General features: G+C 43.7%; 1 protein-coding gene and 1 non-coding gene across 4 annotated transcripts in view; one reads left to right on the forward strand and one right to left on the reverse strand.

Moving 5' to 3' along the window:
* Positions 1-17,173, reverse strand: part of LOC146185452 (uncharacterized) — a 64,393-nt gene extending 47,220 nt beyond the window's left edge. For 2 of the 3 annotated variants that reach the window (XM_084606396.1, XM_084606394.1), the window contains exons 1-6: positions 16,840-17,173; positions 15,594-15,651; positions 13,449-13,704; positions 9,058-9,201; positions 4,843-4,958; positions 2,853-2,937 (exon numbers count right to left, since the gene is read on the reverse strand). In XM_084606396.1, the coding sequence (XP_084462522.1) occupies positions 2,853-2,937; positions 4,843-4,958; positions 9,058-9,201; positions 13,449-13,704; positions 15,594-15,608 (616 nt within the window). In that variant the 5' untranslated portion in view covers positions 15,609-15,651; positions 16,840-17,173. Of the gene's footprint in view, positions 1-2,852; positions 2,938-4,842; positions 4,959-9,057; positions 9,202-13,448; positions 13,705-15,593; positions 15,652-16,386; positions 16,479-16,839 lie in introns of those variants that run through there. The other variant, XM_084606395.1, reaches the window with a different exon arrangement.
* Positions 17,174-17,782: 609 nt separating this feature from the next.
* On the forward strand, positions 17,783-17,855 carry TRNAV-CAC (transfer RNA valine (anticodon CAC)). Its single transcript has one exon. It is a non-coding gene; the product is annotated as a tRNA-Val (tRNA).
* Positions 17,856-18,228: the final 373 nt, after the last annotated feature.

Genomic DNA, 18,228 nt, shown 5'->3' on the forward strand with positions numbered 1-18,228 from the left:
CTTACACTGACCCTTGCCCCCCCCTCCTAAAACGTCTTTGGTTCTTTCCAACCCCACAGGACTCCTTCAAGCATCCCGCCGTATCGGCTATCGCGTAGGTTCGCAGGCGGCGCGCCTTTCTTTAACTTGCGTTTGGACTCCTCTGCTTTTTTTCAAGCACTGTCCATATTAACAAGACAAAAATACATGGGCCCAAGTGGGGCGCGTGCATTCTTCCCCCGTCCATTGTCCAAACAGCGAGTTTCCATATTAACAAGGCATATATACATTGAAAAGGCTTCGTCCCCAGAAAAACTGTCCATAATTCGGGTCGTCCATATTAACGGGGGTCATATTAACGGGGGTCATATTAACGGGGCACGACTGTATTTCCGAAATTTGAGCTCGACAGACGCATTTTTTATTTCGAAATAAGTGACTGAAGTTGAGACCACGAAGCTCCTCCCACCAACAGCGATCGCCATATTGAAATTCTTGCTGACGTCACAGACCGACATCGGCCACCACGTCGCCTGCTGATGAGCCATCGCCGATAAGCTGCCGATACACTGTACTGTGTTCACACTTACTCAAAGACCAGCGAGAGTCCCAATGAGTGTACTCAGCATGTTTCTGAAAACAGAACCCAGACTGTAGAGAAAGCATGATTTAGTTCTAGCCACACACATCCACCCTCAGCGTGACCGCCGCCTCGGACCCCCGTAAACACCGCTGCACCGGCCGTGCCTTCCGCAGCAAACCAGCCGCGCCAGTGTTACAGCCTGTCCCAAGTCAGCCAAGTCAGAAAAGCTTGCTGAAATTTGTTTTTCTCGTAATAATAATTGGCCCTGAAAAAAGAAATTTCAGAAATTAATGTTTCGTGAGAAATGTTGACGTATACGGCGGGAATTTGTGTTCACGGTCGAATAGCAGCATCCACTGGAGAGGTGCCCGTGTTATTGTACGCTCGCTCAGATCCTAACACGGCACGAAAAATAATAATTTCCTTCACTACGAAACAGTGAGGTTGAGAGCAAGGAAATTTCATGATCGAGTGGCCCATTAACTATAATGCCTTACTGATCAATTACCTGCTGTGGCTTCAATGCGAGGCAATTTAGAACTTATCTTTTCTAGCGCTTCTTTAACACACAAGGGACATCGTACCTTAAGCATATATATGACATGTAGCTTCAATAAACGACAGTTGAAGACTAGCGTCCGTCCTGTTCTTATGTGTTCCTCCTTCATCTAATGTCCCTTGTGTGCTAAAGAAGCGCTAGAAAAGATGAGTTCAAATGCTTTCCAACTCACCCAAGTTTCCGCCTTATTGAGGCAATTTAGGCCTGCTGACAATCAGGGTGCCAGGCCAGAGCGCTGTCGTCCGCCACGCTCACGGGCAGCACAGTTGCTGTAAACTTGCAACATCCTGTGCTGTAAGCCTCATGAGCTTATTGTCTACTTTCATGATGTGGCTGGGACCAGACTCGGGCCTGACAAAGAGCAGCATAAACGATGTTGCTAAGACGAGACGGTGTATTGGGTGCCTTGATGTAGTGCGTCGCATCTTATACACTACGCTGCTGCTCTATTGGATGGTACTCGAAGATTGCACAAAAGCGCCATCGGACAACACTGTGCATTTTATGTGTTGCGTTTGAGACGTGTTTCAGTGTACAATGCATAAAATGTTCAAGCAGGCTAGCTCAAGCACCTTTCTACATACATCTAAGTCCCGCATATAGACACCTCTACATTTCCCACATTAAAGGCACTAATAGAGATCGAAAAGCTCAGTGTGCGGTAACTGCGGTAAGCGGCATGACTGCTGTTTGGTCCACCACATCGACTAACCACAGCTTTGCGGTAACACGGTTGATGCTACTCGCGCACATTGGAGGTTCACAGAACATGCGGCAGATGACGTGGCGTCTATTTGTGTCGTCACCCACTGTGCCAGTTGCCAGATCAACAAGCTGTTCATGAAGAAACGAAAATACTAGCTTTAAAAATATCTGCAGCTCCGAGGAAGCTGACACTTTGAGGTTTAGTTGCTCGGCACATCAGGAATAAGATGCAACACACAGTTCTCATTCCAAAATTGACCCCTTTAATGTTACACCTACCATTTTCTGTTGCATAGCTCTCTGCATGGTCCTTAAGTATAACTCTTTTGTTAGCCTCCCAATTTCAGCCCCATAGGTAAGTACAGGTAAGATGCAACAGTTGTATACTTTCCTCTTGAGCAATACTGATAAGCCGCCAGTCTGCGAGTACTTGACATATGTGTTCCATCTCAATCTTATTCCCTTATTTATTTCCCTATTGTGGTCCGGATCTGCAGTTACTACCTGTCCTAACTAGACATATTAGCCTACCATTTCTAGTGCTTCGCTGCCTATTGTAAACTGCTGTTGCTTTCCGAGGCTGTTGAACATTACCTTCGTCTTCTGCTTACTACTCTACTCTATTAATAGAAACTCAGGGTAGTAGGCACCTAGTAAAATTGCCCTTCCCCCATCACTATACTGCCATCTACAGCGCTGGGGTAATGTGATAAGTGAATAAATTAAATAAATAAATAAATAAAGTCTAAATGTGCAAAATCCCCACATACAGCATGATACCTACAGCAAAATAATGCAGAGGTGCCATACAAGCAGCTCCTTTTACTTATAAAACGAAACAACAGTGCAAAATATGTCTACAATGTCACAACTACTTATCAATGCATGATTCGAATGTCAGGACAAACCATGTGTGATTCAGAGCACGGCCGCCACACTATACAGAGATGTCTTGTGATGTTGTATATGCTGAAAGCAGTGTTTAGATCACCTTTCCACATGTTTGACACAGAAGGTCACGCTCACCTAGGTATGACCTGCTGACAGCTTGGGAAGGTAGGCAGCTCTGATGGAAGCAACGATCGCAGTTCTTGCACAGTATGAAAAGGGCCTAACAAAGAAAGAAAGAAAAAGGCAGAACTAGCTCCAGCTGTCACCAGCAAAAGAACGACCGACATAGACAGCAATCAGTGCATACAAGAAACGACTAAGTTTCAAGCTTCAAACAACTATTATTTCAAAAGCATTAGAAGCCCCACACGGAGGAAGAGCGGCATCAATCAAAAAGTTGCGTCATACAACCGCCGGCCAACATCCACCTGACATAATCGCGTCAACTAAGCAGGTGGCACAGTGCAGAAAAGGAAATCCCCGCTTTCCTCACACCCTTGAAACAAAACTTCATTACAGCTAAAAGAGCTTTGAAAAAAAGAATATTTGAGACACAAATGAGCTTGAATGCTTTCGTGTTAACAACTCGTAAGGCCCTTTAAGGGGCCTCACTAAGATGTTTGAGATGGTTTGACAAAGAAATATGCACATTTTGAAAATTACAGAGGTCACAAATGACTTCACAACATTGCACTCTTCTGAACATATGCAAGCTACCAGGTTCAGGCTGCAGTTCATTAGTATGCATAAGTACTCCCAAATTCACTTTTTTCCCCCTATGTGTAGCTCCATCAAGTAGTCCCCTCACCCAGTTGCTAATAAGTTATTACATTGCACTAAACGTCATAAGAAGGTCAAATGAGTGCAGTGCATTTTATTTGAGTGGGAAGTTACGTTTCTGCCCCACGGACGTTCGAGCTGGACTTCAAGAACTGCAGCGATTGTGCTAAAAAACCCAAAGGGAGCATAACGCTTTCAATCGATACACAGACACCTCATTAATTGGTTGGGGCCCTAATGCCTTCCACAGGAGCGGAGATTCAAAATGCAGAAGATTGCCCTTATCACTTTTTCTAAGTGCCTCATATGCAAAGAACTGCAGATGGGAAATTGAAGGTCCCTCTGGGATGTCCGTCAACACAGAAAGAACTATTAATTTCAAGTTAAAACTATTACTTTCAACCCATATTTACAGCAGAATAATGGTGATGCAAACCAAGTTGAGACAAACGTTGAGGTGATATGAATTCGTTAAATTTGCCTGTTGGAGTGCATTCTGCAGGACGTACAGAATTTCAGACGCTCCTATACCACTCCCCCCCATTACCAATGACACATATTACCAGTACCAACCGCAAACAGAAGTATTATGCACTCACTGCACACTTTTAACATGACCATCATTCACACTCTGCACACAGGAAGTAGTTTGTGATGACACATAGCTCCCACATCACTGACTCATAAGACTGCCAGTCGGGATGTACACGCAGGGAGCTGTTTGCAGCAGCCTGCACGTTGCTTGTGCCACAACTGTCAGCCTCAATGCATGCACTGTGAGGAATCTGCAGACGCTGTGTGCCCCACAAAACACTGACATCACAATCAGCAGTGATAATTGCTAGCCGCACTGTACATGCCACGAGTAATTTGAGATGGCGCATGGCCGCACATAAATCCTTTCGGCCAAAAACAGATCTGAGTAAATGAATATTCCATGCTTTTGCATACAAATTCTGTTCGTTTTCATGGTATGAAAATTTGGATGACATGAACATTTTTTTTTTTTTTTTGCAATCCAGTGAGGGTCCTATGTATCACTGAGATTTTATTGTATATTTTTTCATGTTACTTCCCCTAGCACACATCAACAACAGCATGAGAGTGACGCAGCCAGCAATATACTACTTGCTGACCTTGACGAATGTGCAATGACTACACATATAAATTAGTCATTGCTCTGTGTGTACTTTAATGACTATGATTAGACCAATGCCTTTAAAAAAAAGAAGAGAATCCAGTATTGCGGTTGTAGCACTGCTACATCATAAAGTACTAATTAGTTGTTGGTTTTTCACCCTGTACACAATGCAAATAAGCAAAACTATGGCTGAGCCCTACTCACATTGGTGGACTCCGGCTGGTGGCATGTCTCGCATACTCTGCATTTGTGGCACTTCCATTCATAAGTGGTGACTACCTTGGCTGCCTCCTCTGATAGCCCCAGGCAGAAGGGGTGTGCTGAAAATCAAATATGTTGCCCTTGCTTTACCCAGAATGCTTGTTGAAACCCCTTATTCCCAGTTTCTAACTTGGTATTTACTTCAAACTACCATATACAAAAATGACCATCTCTAATGTCGAGCTGACCTACGGTATTCACCGTAGCTAAGGTAGTCCTTACCAAGCCATAGGTAGTACTATATGCCCTACACAGGTGCCCGCTCTTGTTAGTAAAATGTAAACAGAATGGCCTTTGCCTTGTGTGATAGATACTAGTGTGAAAGCAGAGTTCCGACAACCTCCAGAGCGTTTTTCCATGCCTTAAATTGGAACTTGTGCGTGGCACAAAGTTGTGTGTGCACAAATTCGTCTTCCAAGAAACACGACACGTGAATTCCTGTTTTGGCTGTCGTGGGCAGTAGGGTGACACCAGACTTATTATACTTGGAGCCAACTTTTTTCAGATAGTAGTAACAGCCACAAGGGTAGCCAGCTTAACGTGGCAATATACGATATGCTGCATTTATAAAATACGTGAAACATCACTGCATAAAACCCAACAAAGAAGTAAAGGAATGCTGTGCATCTGCACCGTTGAACTTGCATTCACTGGCCCCCTTATAACAGAAAAGCACTGTCAAGGATACAGATGCCATTTTATGCTGCAAGATGAATGAAAAACTAGGGCACTCTACTAGGAAAGATCCCTAAAGCGACACCGGCTAGTAGAGGCACCACGGAAAAGGGTATGGGGGCTATTCTTGCAATAATGCGCCAAAGAGCTAGTCGCAGAAGTTGCCTTCTAGCTCTAGCAAGCCAGCCCTAACAATCAGAGCTGTGAGCCCCAACATGCGGTGCGAGAAGTCGCCACTGCGGTGGATTTGGGCCAGAAGGAACAAACCCGAGTTGCCTACTCGAAGCTGGCTTTATTCTGCCCGAGTTTTTATGCACGGAAAGACATAGCACTCAAGAGACAACCCCCGCAGCAAGCAACTGGGAGTAAAAGAAAACCACAGAAAAGTGGAAGTGCACGCAAAAAGGGAAGGGAAATGTTCCGTTCACCAAGCACTCACAGCCCGCAGCGGTAAGCGCGTACGATAACCGGGCGATTCAGGGGACGGTGGCAGTCTCCTCGTCAGAAAGTGTGAAACGCGAGAGTGTGCATTCACTTGCCAAAATACAAGAGGAAATTGTGGGAGGCACACTCCTTTTGGACAGCGGAGAGGAGCCCCCCTCCCTCTGCTATGTGAGGAGGAGAGGGGGCAAGCCGTGGGGGTGGTGCTGCGGGAGACTGGGAGGCAGTTGGGGGTGGCTGGTGTGACCTCCTCTCACCCTCCTCCCTAACAGCGCGTGTAGCCTCACGTGATAATTACGCATGGCCGTTACAATGGGACAGGGGATTGATGTGTATCCCCACAAGAGCTCCGGAAATTTCAACACGAGCTCTTTGCCATGCACTGACGTCACACCCTACACAGGCGCCTTACACTCTACCTCCATCGAAACATGTCCGCCATATCAGAGATCAAACCTGCATGCAGGGGATTAGCAGCCAGCCACCCTAATCCCTGAGCCACCATGATGGAATGGAACCTGTTCTTCATGAAAACATTGCTGTGAGCTGTGTTCACATGAACTACAAGCTACGTTTCCATAAAGTACCCACAACTCAATCAGTAGTCTCTAAATGGTTGTGTGGTTGAAAAATGTATTAATATTATCAATAAAGTGATGGTTTCCCAAAAGAGTAAAAGCACATTAAATGGGACTTCAAGGGATTGAAAAAAAAAAAAAAAAAGAAGAAGAATTATCTGAAAGTCAAATGGCTACAAAATATTTGTAGAGCTAAGCATTTTGGCTCATCACACTATTCACAGAAAGCAGATTTGCATTAGCACATTGGCACTAGTAGACGAGATGTCTAGAGTGGCAGCCAGCAGCCTTGTTCTGGCATTTATTTCGAAGGCGACTGCCCCTGCAGTGGGTCTCGCAGGTCCCTCTTAGCATCTCTACTCTCACGTGCATACTGAATCTTCTTTTGCAGTCATTTTATTTTTGTGCATTATAATGAGCTCTACTGAGGTGTCAAATCTTTGAGCATCGTATGACGCCCTTTTTTTCTAAGCAGAAGAGTGTGTATACTTCCTGGCATGTTAAGCTATGCCTTGTTTACCGTCCAAAGTAACAGTGCCTTTTGTGGCAGTGCTACACTCCAGAAAAAAGTAGTCACGCGTGCACTTCCATTCATCAGTTGCAAACTTCTGGTAAAGTTCCAAGGCAGCGGCATCCATCATGTTAGCACATAGAAACACAAAAGTGAAAGACACTAATTAAACACCATCGAGTTATTATATAGCTCTGATCCAACACCGGCTACTACTCGCAAATAAATGCGAGCGGCAGCACCACCCTGGATGACATAGAGCTACATACTGTGCCGTGATAACTACAACCGTTGCCGTAGCAACCAGCGCAAGCTTTGCCATCTCGTTTAGCCTGTGCATTCTCCCAGGCTTTCATTCTTCCTTAACGTTCCACATGTGATGCTGCTCCGAGGTGTCGTACCGACCGTGCCATTATACGCCCTATACTTGGCTCTTTTACTAAGCTTTCGTTCTTATAAAAATATACCTAACTTTAAAAAACTGCTTTGCAATGCAGCAAGTTCATTTGACGAAAAATTGAGCAACAGTCTGTTTTCAAGCGAGAACTCTGTGGCCATGACAATTTCTCGCAATCCCATAATTCTGCCCTGCATACTCACTACCACGAATATCAAAGCAAAACTTCTTCCAAAACAGTAAAGCCTTCTCAGACTCCTTTATAGGAACAATGAGGTAGCATTGCTGCTTCCTCACAAGCAGCTAAAAACACACAATGAGCACATCGCAAAGAGCACGCGTTTTGGCATACAATGCGTGGAATGAGCGGCAGTGTCAGAAAGCAGTAAGTGGGCTCTTCACAGAGACGGTGCCACATCAACTGTCATCATTACAAGGCAGTGACGTCATGATGGGAGAACGAGGCGGAAGCAGGAGGCCAACTCAGCAGGCAGACTGAACGGACGCAAGACATGACATGCGTGCGCGTTTTGCATATGGGCCAGGCACGAGTCGCAAGTGGACAAGACAGAGCAACTAGAATGAAGTGTGTTACAACAGGACTACACGGAAGAAAGTGATGAGGTCCACATCTGCGCTGGAATGATGCGACGCCTTCTAAAAGAAAAATGACTAGCGATGCACAAATTAACAATCAGCTGGGCCTACACTCACAGATGCACAGCAGACAGCCTCCATCATCTCAGACTGGAAGTAAACTACAGAAAAAAAAAATCTTTGCGGCAGCGCGCCACCCGGGGTAGTGCTGATCTATTGTCAACACGACCTCCATTCGAACCGCGTCCGAGTTAACCGGTTGAAGAGGCCGAATTTTCAGCTCTTGCAGCGTCTCAAGCCTGGCCTAGGCTATCTGACCTCAGCCACCGCTATTTCATGCGCGTTAGGCAGGAGAAAAAGTTTGAATTAGGCAAATTATATAGATATCGGAGTACAAATTAGGTGCCTTTAATATGCACTGAAAATAATTCCCAAACAGAGCTTCTGATCATTGTCTGAATAAAGTGAACACAGTTTACCAAGGTTTGAATTATTGCGAGTCTTCTGTACGTAACAAGAGCAGCACGGTTTTCCCTTTCACTAGGAAAGGCACACGAGCAGCTTCATTGCCGAAGTGCGCTCCATATTACTGAGAACATGGCTGCAGTTGCGAGTTAGCGCTTGTCCGTGTCTTTCTTCCTTCCGTCCTTCGTGTACTTTCGCGCTATTTTCCATCATGAATGTACATTCACCTTTTCAACCAATGATGAAAATGGTAAGAAGTTTTGGCATGCCAATATTAAAACGGCCAAAAGCAGCAGTGGTAGACGAGCTTTCCATCACCGCAGCACCAACCATGGTACAGTTTTAAAAGAGTGTGCGTGTCAGCCGGTAAGAGGCAAAACATTTGACGCTTGGGGCCCGCTACTCTCAATGACAAGAGCGACAGTTTATTTTCCCTCACACTATACTTCGAAACCCAGGCAGAGGTATTCGTAGCAGGAGGGGAGAACACTCACCACAGGTGTCGCACTGAGAGCATGATATGAGTTGCGCAGGGGGGCTGCGGCGGCTCTCGAGCAATGCCTGAGAGCACACGCTGCACAGAGGCTCCGAGGACAGGCGTGAGCGTACCTGCCGGAGCCGTTTATTAGGAACTTCCCCTGCGTTCATGGCGGAGACGATAACAACTCGCAGTGAAGGTACAGTAAATACCACAGTGGCCAGGTCTACAACTGCCATACTAAGAACTTTTCGGTGACACAACTTGTTCTTGTCAGTTACACATTCTATAGTTGGCAACACAGCCTCACTCAATAACAGTAAGTAAGATTGAACAACCGATATCCTTGGCACAAAACAGTTCAAGGCCAGTAATGACAGTAACCAGTGACAGTGTCAATACGAGTGTCAGCAGCATGGGTACCGAGCCGTTCCGATTCCAATGCGCACTGATGTGTCCCGTGTAAAGCCCTGCCGTTGCAAAGCTAAGCAGGGGGAAAGGAAAAAGGAGCATCAAAGCCTTCTGCCAGATAAACTGACAGCTATCCTGCACTAGTGAATTATACTCATAAGACCAAGTGTTGCTTTAGCTACATTTGATATGCTACGAGTTACCAGAAATTTACGTTTCAAAGTTGTCACGATCCACTGCAACCAACCAATACAAAGCCGTGCAATCCTATGTCACTCGTGCCAGCCTCAGAAATGTCTTTTGTGTGTTTTTTAACAAATGCTCATAGCAGCCAAAGCATTGCACAGGATGAGTACAACCAAATATTGCATGAAATGGCTTTTCAAAACCAGTAGAAGGCTGAAACTAAACAAGTGGTCACAGCACCATTTTTCACTTCAAATTTCATTCACATTCTCATATTTGTCGACCGTAATTATTAATTCATTCTTAACCGCAATGAATTCACGCTTTTCCCTACTGCAATGCACAGCCAAACACTGACCAAGTCTGCCGATGGCAATCACAAATCACGTGAAGCAACACATGGATGTACTGTTATTTTGAAAAGGCATGTCATTTAGTGCAATAAAATACTTACGAAACTTCATTTTAAAGCTAGGTTTTTAACATAAACAGGCAGTTTCATTCCTGTTTCATACTACTATACTGCGAGCACATCAAAAGACATCTCCCTGCGCACTTTGGGACGTTAAACCCCATAAGCCAAACCAAACCATTAACACAGACAAGTTCAATTAGTCCTAGCGTTCCTTACACGCACCTTAAAGGAAAACAAAAACTGTTCTGAGCCGAAATTGATTGCTATTGCTGGTATGGCAACATTTGCTCAGCAGAAAAAGACACAATTATGGCTTCGAAACGCGATCAAAAAATTCTTGTGCCTTTAACTCGATGTCTGCATCGCGAAGGAGTGACTGCGGCCGCTTTGAAGTCAACAGCAGTGTAGTTCAACATCTGGAATCTACGTGAAAAATTACAAGCTGATGCACACCGTTTACAATCAGCGGGTAGTGGCAACACACACATCTTGTTTTTGTTTTTTTTTTCTCTTCTTCCTGTAGCTTAGAAATGCTTCACTTGCAGTGAGTTGTCTCTTTGTCATTAGAATGCTGTACAGACAAGCTTCTACTTGTCCTCATGTCCCTTTAACCATTCGCTCCCAAAGACCAGCAGTGAAAGGGCCAAAAGAAAAAAATGGCAGAACGGCATCAGGTGGAAAAAAATAATTATTGCTATCGGTAAATAAGAGATGGTACCACATACTAAGCTCCTTAGTTATGTGGTACCATCCATTTCCATGTCAGACAGTCCGTCCGTCTCTCTCTCTCTGTGTGTGTGTGTGTGTGTGTGTGTGTGTGTGTGTGTGTGTGTGTGTGTGTGTGTGTGTGTGTGTGTGTGTGTGTGTATATATGTGTGAGAGAGAGCGTAACTATGCAGCGCCAGAGGTTTTCAGAGTCATCTAACCAACCAGCCTGCACGCAAGTACTATTGAGGATGTATGCAGAGAAAAATATTTACAGCCCTCCAATGTTCAAGTTGAACATGAGGTTGAGGAGAGGCAGGAGTTTCATGAATGCTAAAGTTGGTGCACTTCTGTTCACTAGAAGCGATTTAGATTGCGACAATCCAGAATTTATAGATGGCTTGTAAAGCAATAATGGTGACAGTGACAAGTCTGGTGCTGGTTGACTACACAAAGGTATGACAGGCATGGTCATGAAGACCAACATCTGGCTTCGTTCCCAGTAATGATGAGATATGACAGAGACTTCATTTACTTTGCGTGACAAATGTTGCTATTTATAACAGTGGCATGCCTGATAAGAAATTGAGCCGAAAAAAAGTCCTACACAGACGGGAAGGTTGATCAAGTTGACCTCATCATTGAAGAGAAGAGACTGTGTTGCAGGGACGCAAGCACAAAGGTAAACAAACTGCAGCTCCAATCGCAATGAATTCAGAGTCCTGCGAATGGGGTAATTTTTCTCGACAGATACCTCCTAACACCACGAAGCGGAACCTATCATGAATCTATCATGCAGGTGCGTCACCTGCAAAGCCCAGAGCAAACGAAGCAAGAGCCGTCGTGCGTGCAAAAAATGAACATCTCGCTTCCCATGCCTGAATGCTTTACAACTTTCCACACACAAAAGAATGTCTAGATCTCGTTGACGTCCACCATATTTTGACAGACAAATAAAACAAAATTTGTTCCCCTGCAACGTTCGTAGTGTGAGGTTTTGCTGGTTGTTTCAAGCGATCCAGATCTCTCGGTATGCTCATGAAGACTGCATGGAACAGTCTGTGAGGAATGCAGCCAAAATGGGGAAAGAGAATGGATTAGTGCTAGCAAAAGTATAACATCAGCAAAATTGTTTGCTTAACTACAGTCAGTGGCAAACCTGCCCACGCAAAAAGTTCCTGTCAGTGCGCTGCATGTGAACGCAGTCACAGTAAACTGCACAGTGGTGACAGCAGCAGTGTCCGATTTTACCGCTGCTACCACTGCGCAAGAAAGAGTCCTGAGTACACTATGTTATCTCTACAGCAAGTGGAACAGCATTCAAACATTCAAACAGCGTGCTGTCACATATTGGATGCCACAAACAGGAGATGCTTTCTCTCTTCATCTGAAGCCTATACTTTCATTCGGAAACATACTGAATGCAGCTTTCACTACCTAGGCTTGCAGTGGCGTCAGCCTAGCACTCACATTTCTGCTGCTGGCGACTCGATCGATTGAAAAATTGTATTTTTTGCTGTTTTTTTCTGGCTCCTTTACACATTTTTTGCCGTTTTAATGCAAAAACACTGTTTCGTTATAACAAATCTAGCGTCAAATTTCGTATTTTTCGTTTCGTTATACAGAAAGAACTTCCACAGAAATAATGCACTGACCAACCAAGCTTCAATTTTAGTTCGTTTCGTTATACAGAAAGAACTCCCACAGAAATAAAGCACTGACCAACCAAGCTTTTAATTTTAGTTCATTTTATCTGGTAATTCACCCTATCTGTGCTCACTATAGCGAGGTTCGACTGTATCAGCCAAAAATCGTATTATTCAAATGAGCTCAAAGAAATCACAAAGGAAGCAAACTTGGAATAGAACTAACCTTCATTACCATATTTGAAATAATCTGTAACTTTATGCTGGAATTTCTCGATGTCCAGAAGAAAGCTCTTCTAAAACTCATAGAAACAGGTAGCACTATTATCGCTTCCCTCCGCACCTGCGACAAAGCAATGAGCAGTGTCTAAAGCTTAACGCTCTGCCAACTTTAGCGAGAGCAGGAGATCTCATCAAAAGATAAACACGCAGAAATTTTACTGATGCACAGCATCTTGGCACATGGCCAAGGACAGCGCTCTGGACTACGAGTACATGAAATTGACGGACATGGTAAGAAATTAAGAGAAGTAAATTTTCAATGACAAAAGTGGAGAGGGTGGGCTCATTACACCGGTAAATGTAGCACCTATCGAAAATCACATCAAATGTAGGCTATGAGCTTTGCCACTGCTGCGGCTACTGTAGCCTCCCACTAAGACCTCATCCTGCCTCTTGGAGCGAAATTCAAAACCATGCGAGTTTTTATCACAGATTTTTATGACCATATTATCTAAGCCCAAGCAGAAATGCGATCGCATCCGCCATACAAAAATTCAATAGAGCGTCAGCTGGGAACGAAGAAAAAAAAAGACATATTAGGCTGAAAAACTCATAAGGCGGGATCACATCAACGAGATTTACCTATAGTATAAAAAAAATATCATGAGAATGTACAGCCTTCTCCGACAGCCTTAATTATAACGTTGTTGCCTCTCTTATTTTCTTTCTTTTTTTCTCAGCAGCTATGCCAATATAAGGCTCTGCAGGTTGCTTAGGTGTCAGCAAAATGATTGTGCACACACAAATATATGTGCTCCTTACCTTCAGAAGGCTCTTTAAACGGAGTCTGAGGTGGTGTGACAGGTGTCACAGGCACAGAGCCGTTGCTGGAGGCAGCAGATGATGGAGCAGCAGGAGCAGAGGCAGCAGCAGTACCCATAGCGGGCTTGGCAGCGGGACCCCCAGTAGAGCTGGTGACCGAAGTCTTGCGCGACTGGCCCCGTGTGACTACATGGGGCAGCTCCATTTCACTCTCATCCGAGCGAGACCCCTCCGAGCTAGTGCTCTTCAGTTGGCGCTGGAAATGTTTGATAGGAACCAACAAATTTAATGCGCAAAAAAGATAGAGAAATTAAATGTCATTTCAAACTACGTGCTCTATACAGAGTGTCCAACCAGAAGCCTTAAAGAACACCTTGACAAATGCAAACAAGATAAAGATGGCATCACTAGTTACGAGCTACACTGTAAAATATGAAAGGAAGGGCCTGTCATGGACTGAAGTACTGTACTTTGCTTACTACATTCATCCCAAGACCAGAATCAAAAAGATGCAGTATCAGTTTTCCGACAAAGGGGTGTGTTTACTGTCCAGATGACAAATACTCAGACTTGAGCCTTTAGTCTTTTACACATTATGACCACCATGGTCATTTACACATTACACGTCACTGTGGCTGCACTCAGATGTATAAAGCATAAGTTGAAGCAATACTGAAGTTAAAATTTGATCCTCATGCAGTCAAAAATTACACTTCGAATCTAAAGTTTATTTTTTATTTTTTGTGATCAGTGATCCCCACATTGCATCTTCCCACTCAATGCAGAAGCAAAACATTTTGCTTCTAAAAATGAGCACAGCCCATTCTTTCACAGTTTGTACTGCTAGTGCCTGCATGCCCTCTCAGTTGTTGACTTAAGGACCTCCTTCTGCATATTAACTCTCGTTACCACGAGAAAATGGGCGTTTTTCATTGGTCTATGAATATATTTTTTTGCCAGCACAAATAATACTGCAGCACACAAAATTGCACGAAATGGAATGCTCCGTCTAAAAACATAAGTTAAAATGCAAAATATTTATTAGGAAACAAACAAAAAAATTGGGAAATTGCCCTTTTTGTGGTGAGTTGATAAAAATAAGATAGAAAAGGCACGATATCTACAGACGCATTATTAACAAATAAAATTTAGAATATAAATTTTGAGGATCAATGACCCAGGAACATTGCGTAAAAAGAAATAAACTATCTACTATCTGTACAGCACCGTTCTTTAGTTATATAAAAAAAAATGCTAATGGTGGAAACAATCTCATTTATTTCTCATGCTATGCGGTGAAGCAGTCCCTAGTTTTCGTGAGGCCCCAAACCAAAACTGCTGTAAAGGCCGGGTATATATGTTAGACATGCAGCGGACCTTCATGAATGCGTTTTCGCGGAATAAAGCCACTCGGACTGAGAGTCAAAGCTCACTACTGAATAGCTGCTGCCATTTTCAGGTAAGTATCACCACTCAACACCATTTGATAATAAAGCCGGCAATATGATTCGATATTTGACTTGCAGGAAGCCTTTTGATCACAAAAAATTGATGTTAATGCTGCCTTACCACGAGTGGGAGGTTTTTTTTTTTTACAAGCTAGGCCACCACGCCCCATTTCACAACAACACATGCACATTAGTTCTCAAAAATGTCTATCAAAAATCAGAACATCGTCAGAGCGGGAAAATTTTAACTGGTTCTACAAGTGTAGTGCCTAGACTAACCACTCGGTGGCGCTAGGTGCCCGAGTAACTATTCCAACATGTCAAAATCCGTGATTTAAAGCATCGATCACCAGTGATCAATTTGAGTAGGCATGGTAATGAAAGAAATCTGTAACCATCAACTAAATGAGTACTAAAATTATGAATCTGAAAAGAGAATCAGCAAATACCTCAAACATAAAAGCTTCTCCAGAGTTTTATAATGCCAACAGCAGATAAGAGGTGATATGCACAAGCAAACTAAAAAGGTTTTTGTCATTTCAGAGCAAAAATATTCTGCTGTGTGTTGGAGTCTGCCCAAGCAGTACCAAACCAAAGTAAAAATTCAAAACTATCAAGCTGTTGATGGGTGCTATCAGGTGTTGGCATTTTTCATAGGTAAAACTTGCAGAGACAAACAGTGGTGAAGAAAACTTACTCTTCTCTTTGGCATGATTATCTTGTTGATGACAAGTCTTCCAAGTTACATGTGACCTCTGCACAAGTAAAAAAATGGCAGCAGTAAGCAGGTTTTCATGTTGTTTTGAGCAACTTTCAGCTGAGACAAAGACGCACAAAGTTCTTGACTATCCGAAATAATTTAAATTTGTTACGTCAAGCTTCCATATAAACTGAAATAACCACTACTACCTTAAAAGCTCTGCCATGACCCTGGGCCATGCAAAAAGGTTTTTGAAGGCGACATTTAACGATCTTCATAAGTGGGCAGGGAAAACTGAGCATTGATTTCGTGCCGTGGTTTGTCGAACAAGCAATAACAATTTTGCATATGCATAATCGAATAATGAACGTCAAATATCCCGTTCCTGCTATAAAACATTCACCACAATTAAAACTGCAATGAGTTACAAAATAGCAACACGATAGTATGAACAGAAGACGTTAACAGGTATAGCTCAAAGATGGTTGAAAGGCAAAATAGATTTGTCCAAAGAGAGCTCAAATATAAGCGTTCGTGTACAGTTACTACATCCTGAGTGACAACACGAGAGTAAACTCCAAAACGCCCAAGCGGCTTCTCCACCAAACGAGGAAGCTCCCTAGAATGTAACCTTGGACCGCGCGTTACTTGGTTTTGAGCGCGCTAAAAGCAAATGAATTTCGCGCCTAATAATCGATTATTTTATCACTTATACAATTACGCCATGCCGGTGTTGAACGACTCGGCAACTAAAACCGCTTTTGGCGTGACGTAACGGTTGTTTACAAACACCGAAGGTAGGTGCCGAGCCGTTATCTTTCGAGGTTGTCGCTGGTGATCTCAGAAAGAAAACCAATGTTTCGGATCGGTGTGGGCGTGCACGCATTTTACAGCTCCGTCTGCAAAAGCACACCTTATCTAATAAAAGTAACGGCAATACAGGGTCGAGCTACGCACACCAGCTACCAATCACTGCGCGCGATTGTTGCCTTGTGGGTACCGCACATGCAAAGCCGCTGTTATGTAAGTCATAATAGCTATCCACAAGCTGAATTACAGAAAACTTTGAAGCTGCTTGATATAATTCTATGCGAGGTAACATGAGGTCGAATGTGGCTTCTTAGCTCTAGAAAAACGATCTGCCACGGCGTCTAGTTGCAGCGGTACTACGCGATGAAAATTCACCACATATGAAAAGAAAGAACATCATGGCACTCAGATGTCCAGAGATTTCAGTACTCACCGTAAAACTACCCAGTTCTCGTCCCTTTGTTCATTTCATTACAGACCAAATTGCGCAGGTTTGATCCACCTACGCTCGCTCATTCGCCGCTAGATCACACAAGCACTCTTACACAAACAGTTAGGCTTACGCGGTCTGCTCAACACAGCGGCGAAGTTGCCCGTAAGGGTCTTAAAGTGTGAATATATACGTCTAAAAAAATAAAAGAGCTTTTGTAGTTTACCGTAAGTCTAAATACAACTAATAGAAGCGATAAAAGTTGGTACGCGTAGTTAGAATGCCATTTCTTTTCCACTATCGCAGAACAAAATAGCAGATAGCGACCCCTGCTGCTTGCAGTAGTAGGAAAACAAAACCGAAACCATTGCATGACTGTCATGGCCGCGCACATACCGCGCACCCATTTCATATGAAGTGCACTGTGCATGCTCAGATCACAGTGCATAAAATTTGCAAGCCTGTATCCGGAACATTTAGCACTGCTTCGTCGCTGTATAAGGCTCCACAGTGATGTCTTATGTATGTACCTTGGTTCGTTGCTTTGTTGGCGGTTCGCTTTTACTCGCGCGAGTGAAGTTAACAGCTACGGAAATCCACGCATAACTGGCGTTGTGATCACATCGTTCGGTTCATGTTTTCTTTGTCAGAGCTGTACAGAGGTAGAGTGAACTACCTCTGTTCACTCTAGCAGAGGTTTCACGAATTTTCAAGAGGCTCAAAAACGGCTAAACAGCGCATCCGTGGTAGAGTAGGAACCATTTCTATAATCATATTCTCAGCTCAGCTGGGCTCTTGTGTGCTTAAGAAACGTGTTGTGAATGCCCACAGGTGATAAGGTGTGCGTTTAGAAGTTTGGTAACTGACTGAACTAAAAAAAATATTCTGCATTTAGACAAAATGCATTAATTAGAAAAGATAACTACAAGACCGCCATGTCAAGCTTGTTTCCGTGGTGTAGTGGTTATCACGTGCGCCTCACACGCGCAAGGTCCCCGGTTCGATCCCGGGCGGAAACAATTTTTTTTTTTTTTTTTTTTTTTTTTTTGCATGTATTTTTTATCACTTAGTTAAACGCTGCTATGTGCCTGTACTCGCAGACCCGCAACCTGGTCTCCGTGGTGCCCTTTGCGCATGTGCACTCGGGATTAACCGCATACTATGCATGCGCTATTCAACGTTGTGCGCTATTTTTGTCACTACTAGCGTCATTTGTTTAACCTACATCAGTTCAGCAAAAATCCATTGTACGTAGGTATAGGAGATTTCCTGGTGTAGCTGGTCAACACGTTTGCGAGAAAAACTACCAACGTAACTGTTTGTAACGAGGTACCGTTTGCGTAGCTCCGAAATGAAAGGGAGTGAAATTTCAAATCTACTACTTGAGAATAG

This window comes from Amblyomma maculatum, chromosome 6, assembly GCF_055883805.1.
Source record: "Amblyomma maculatum isolate TAMU_Amacu chromosome 6, ASM5588380v1, whole genome shotgun sequence".
NCBI lineage: Eukaryota > Metazoa > Arthropoda > Arachnida > Ixodida > Ixodidae > Amblyomma > Amblyomma maculatum.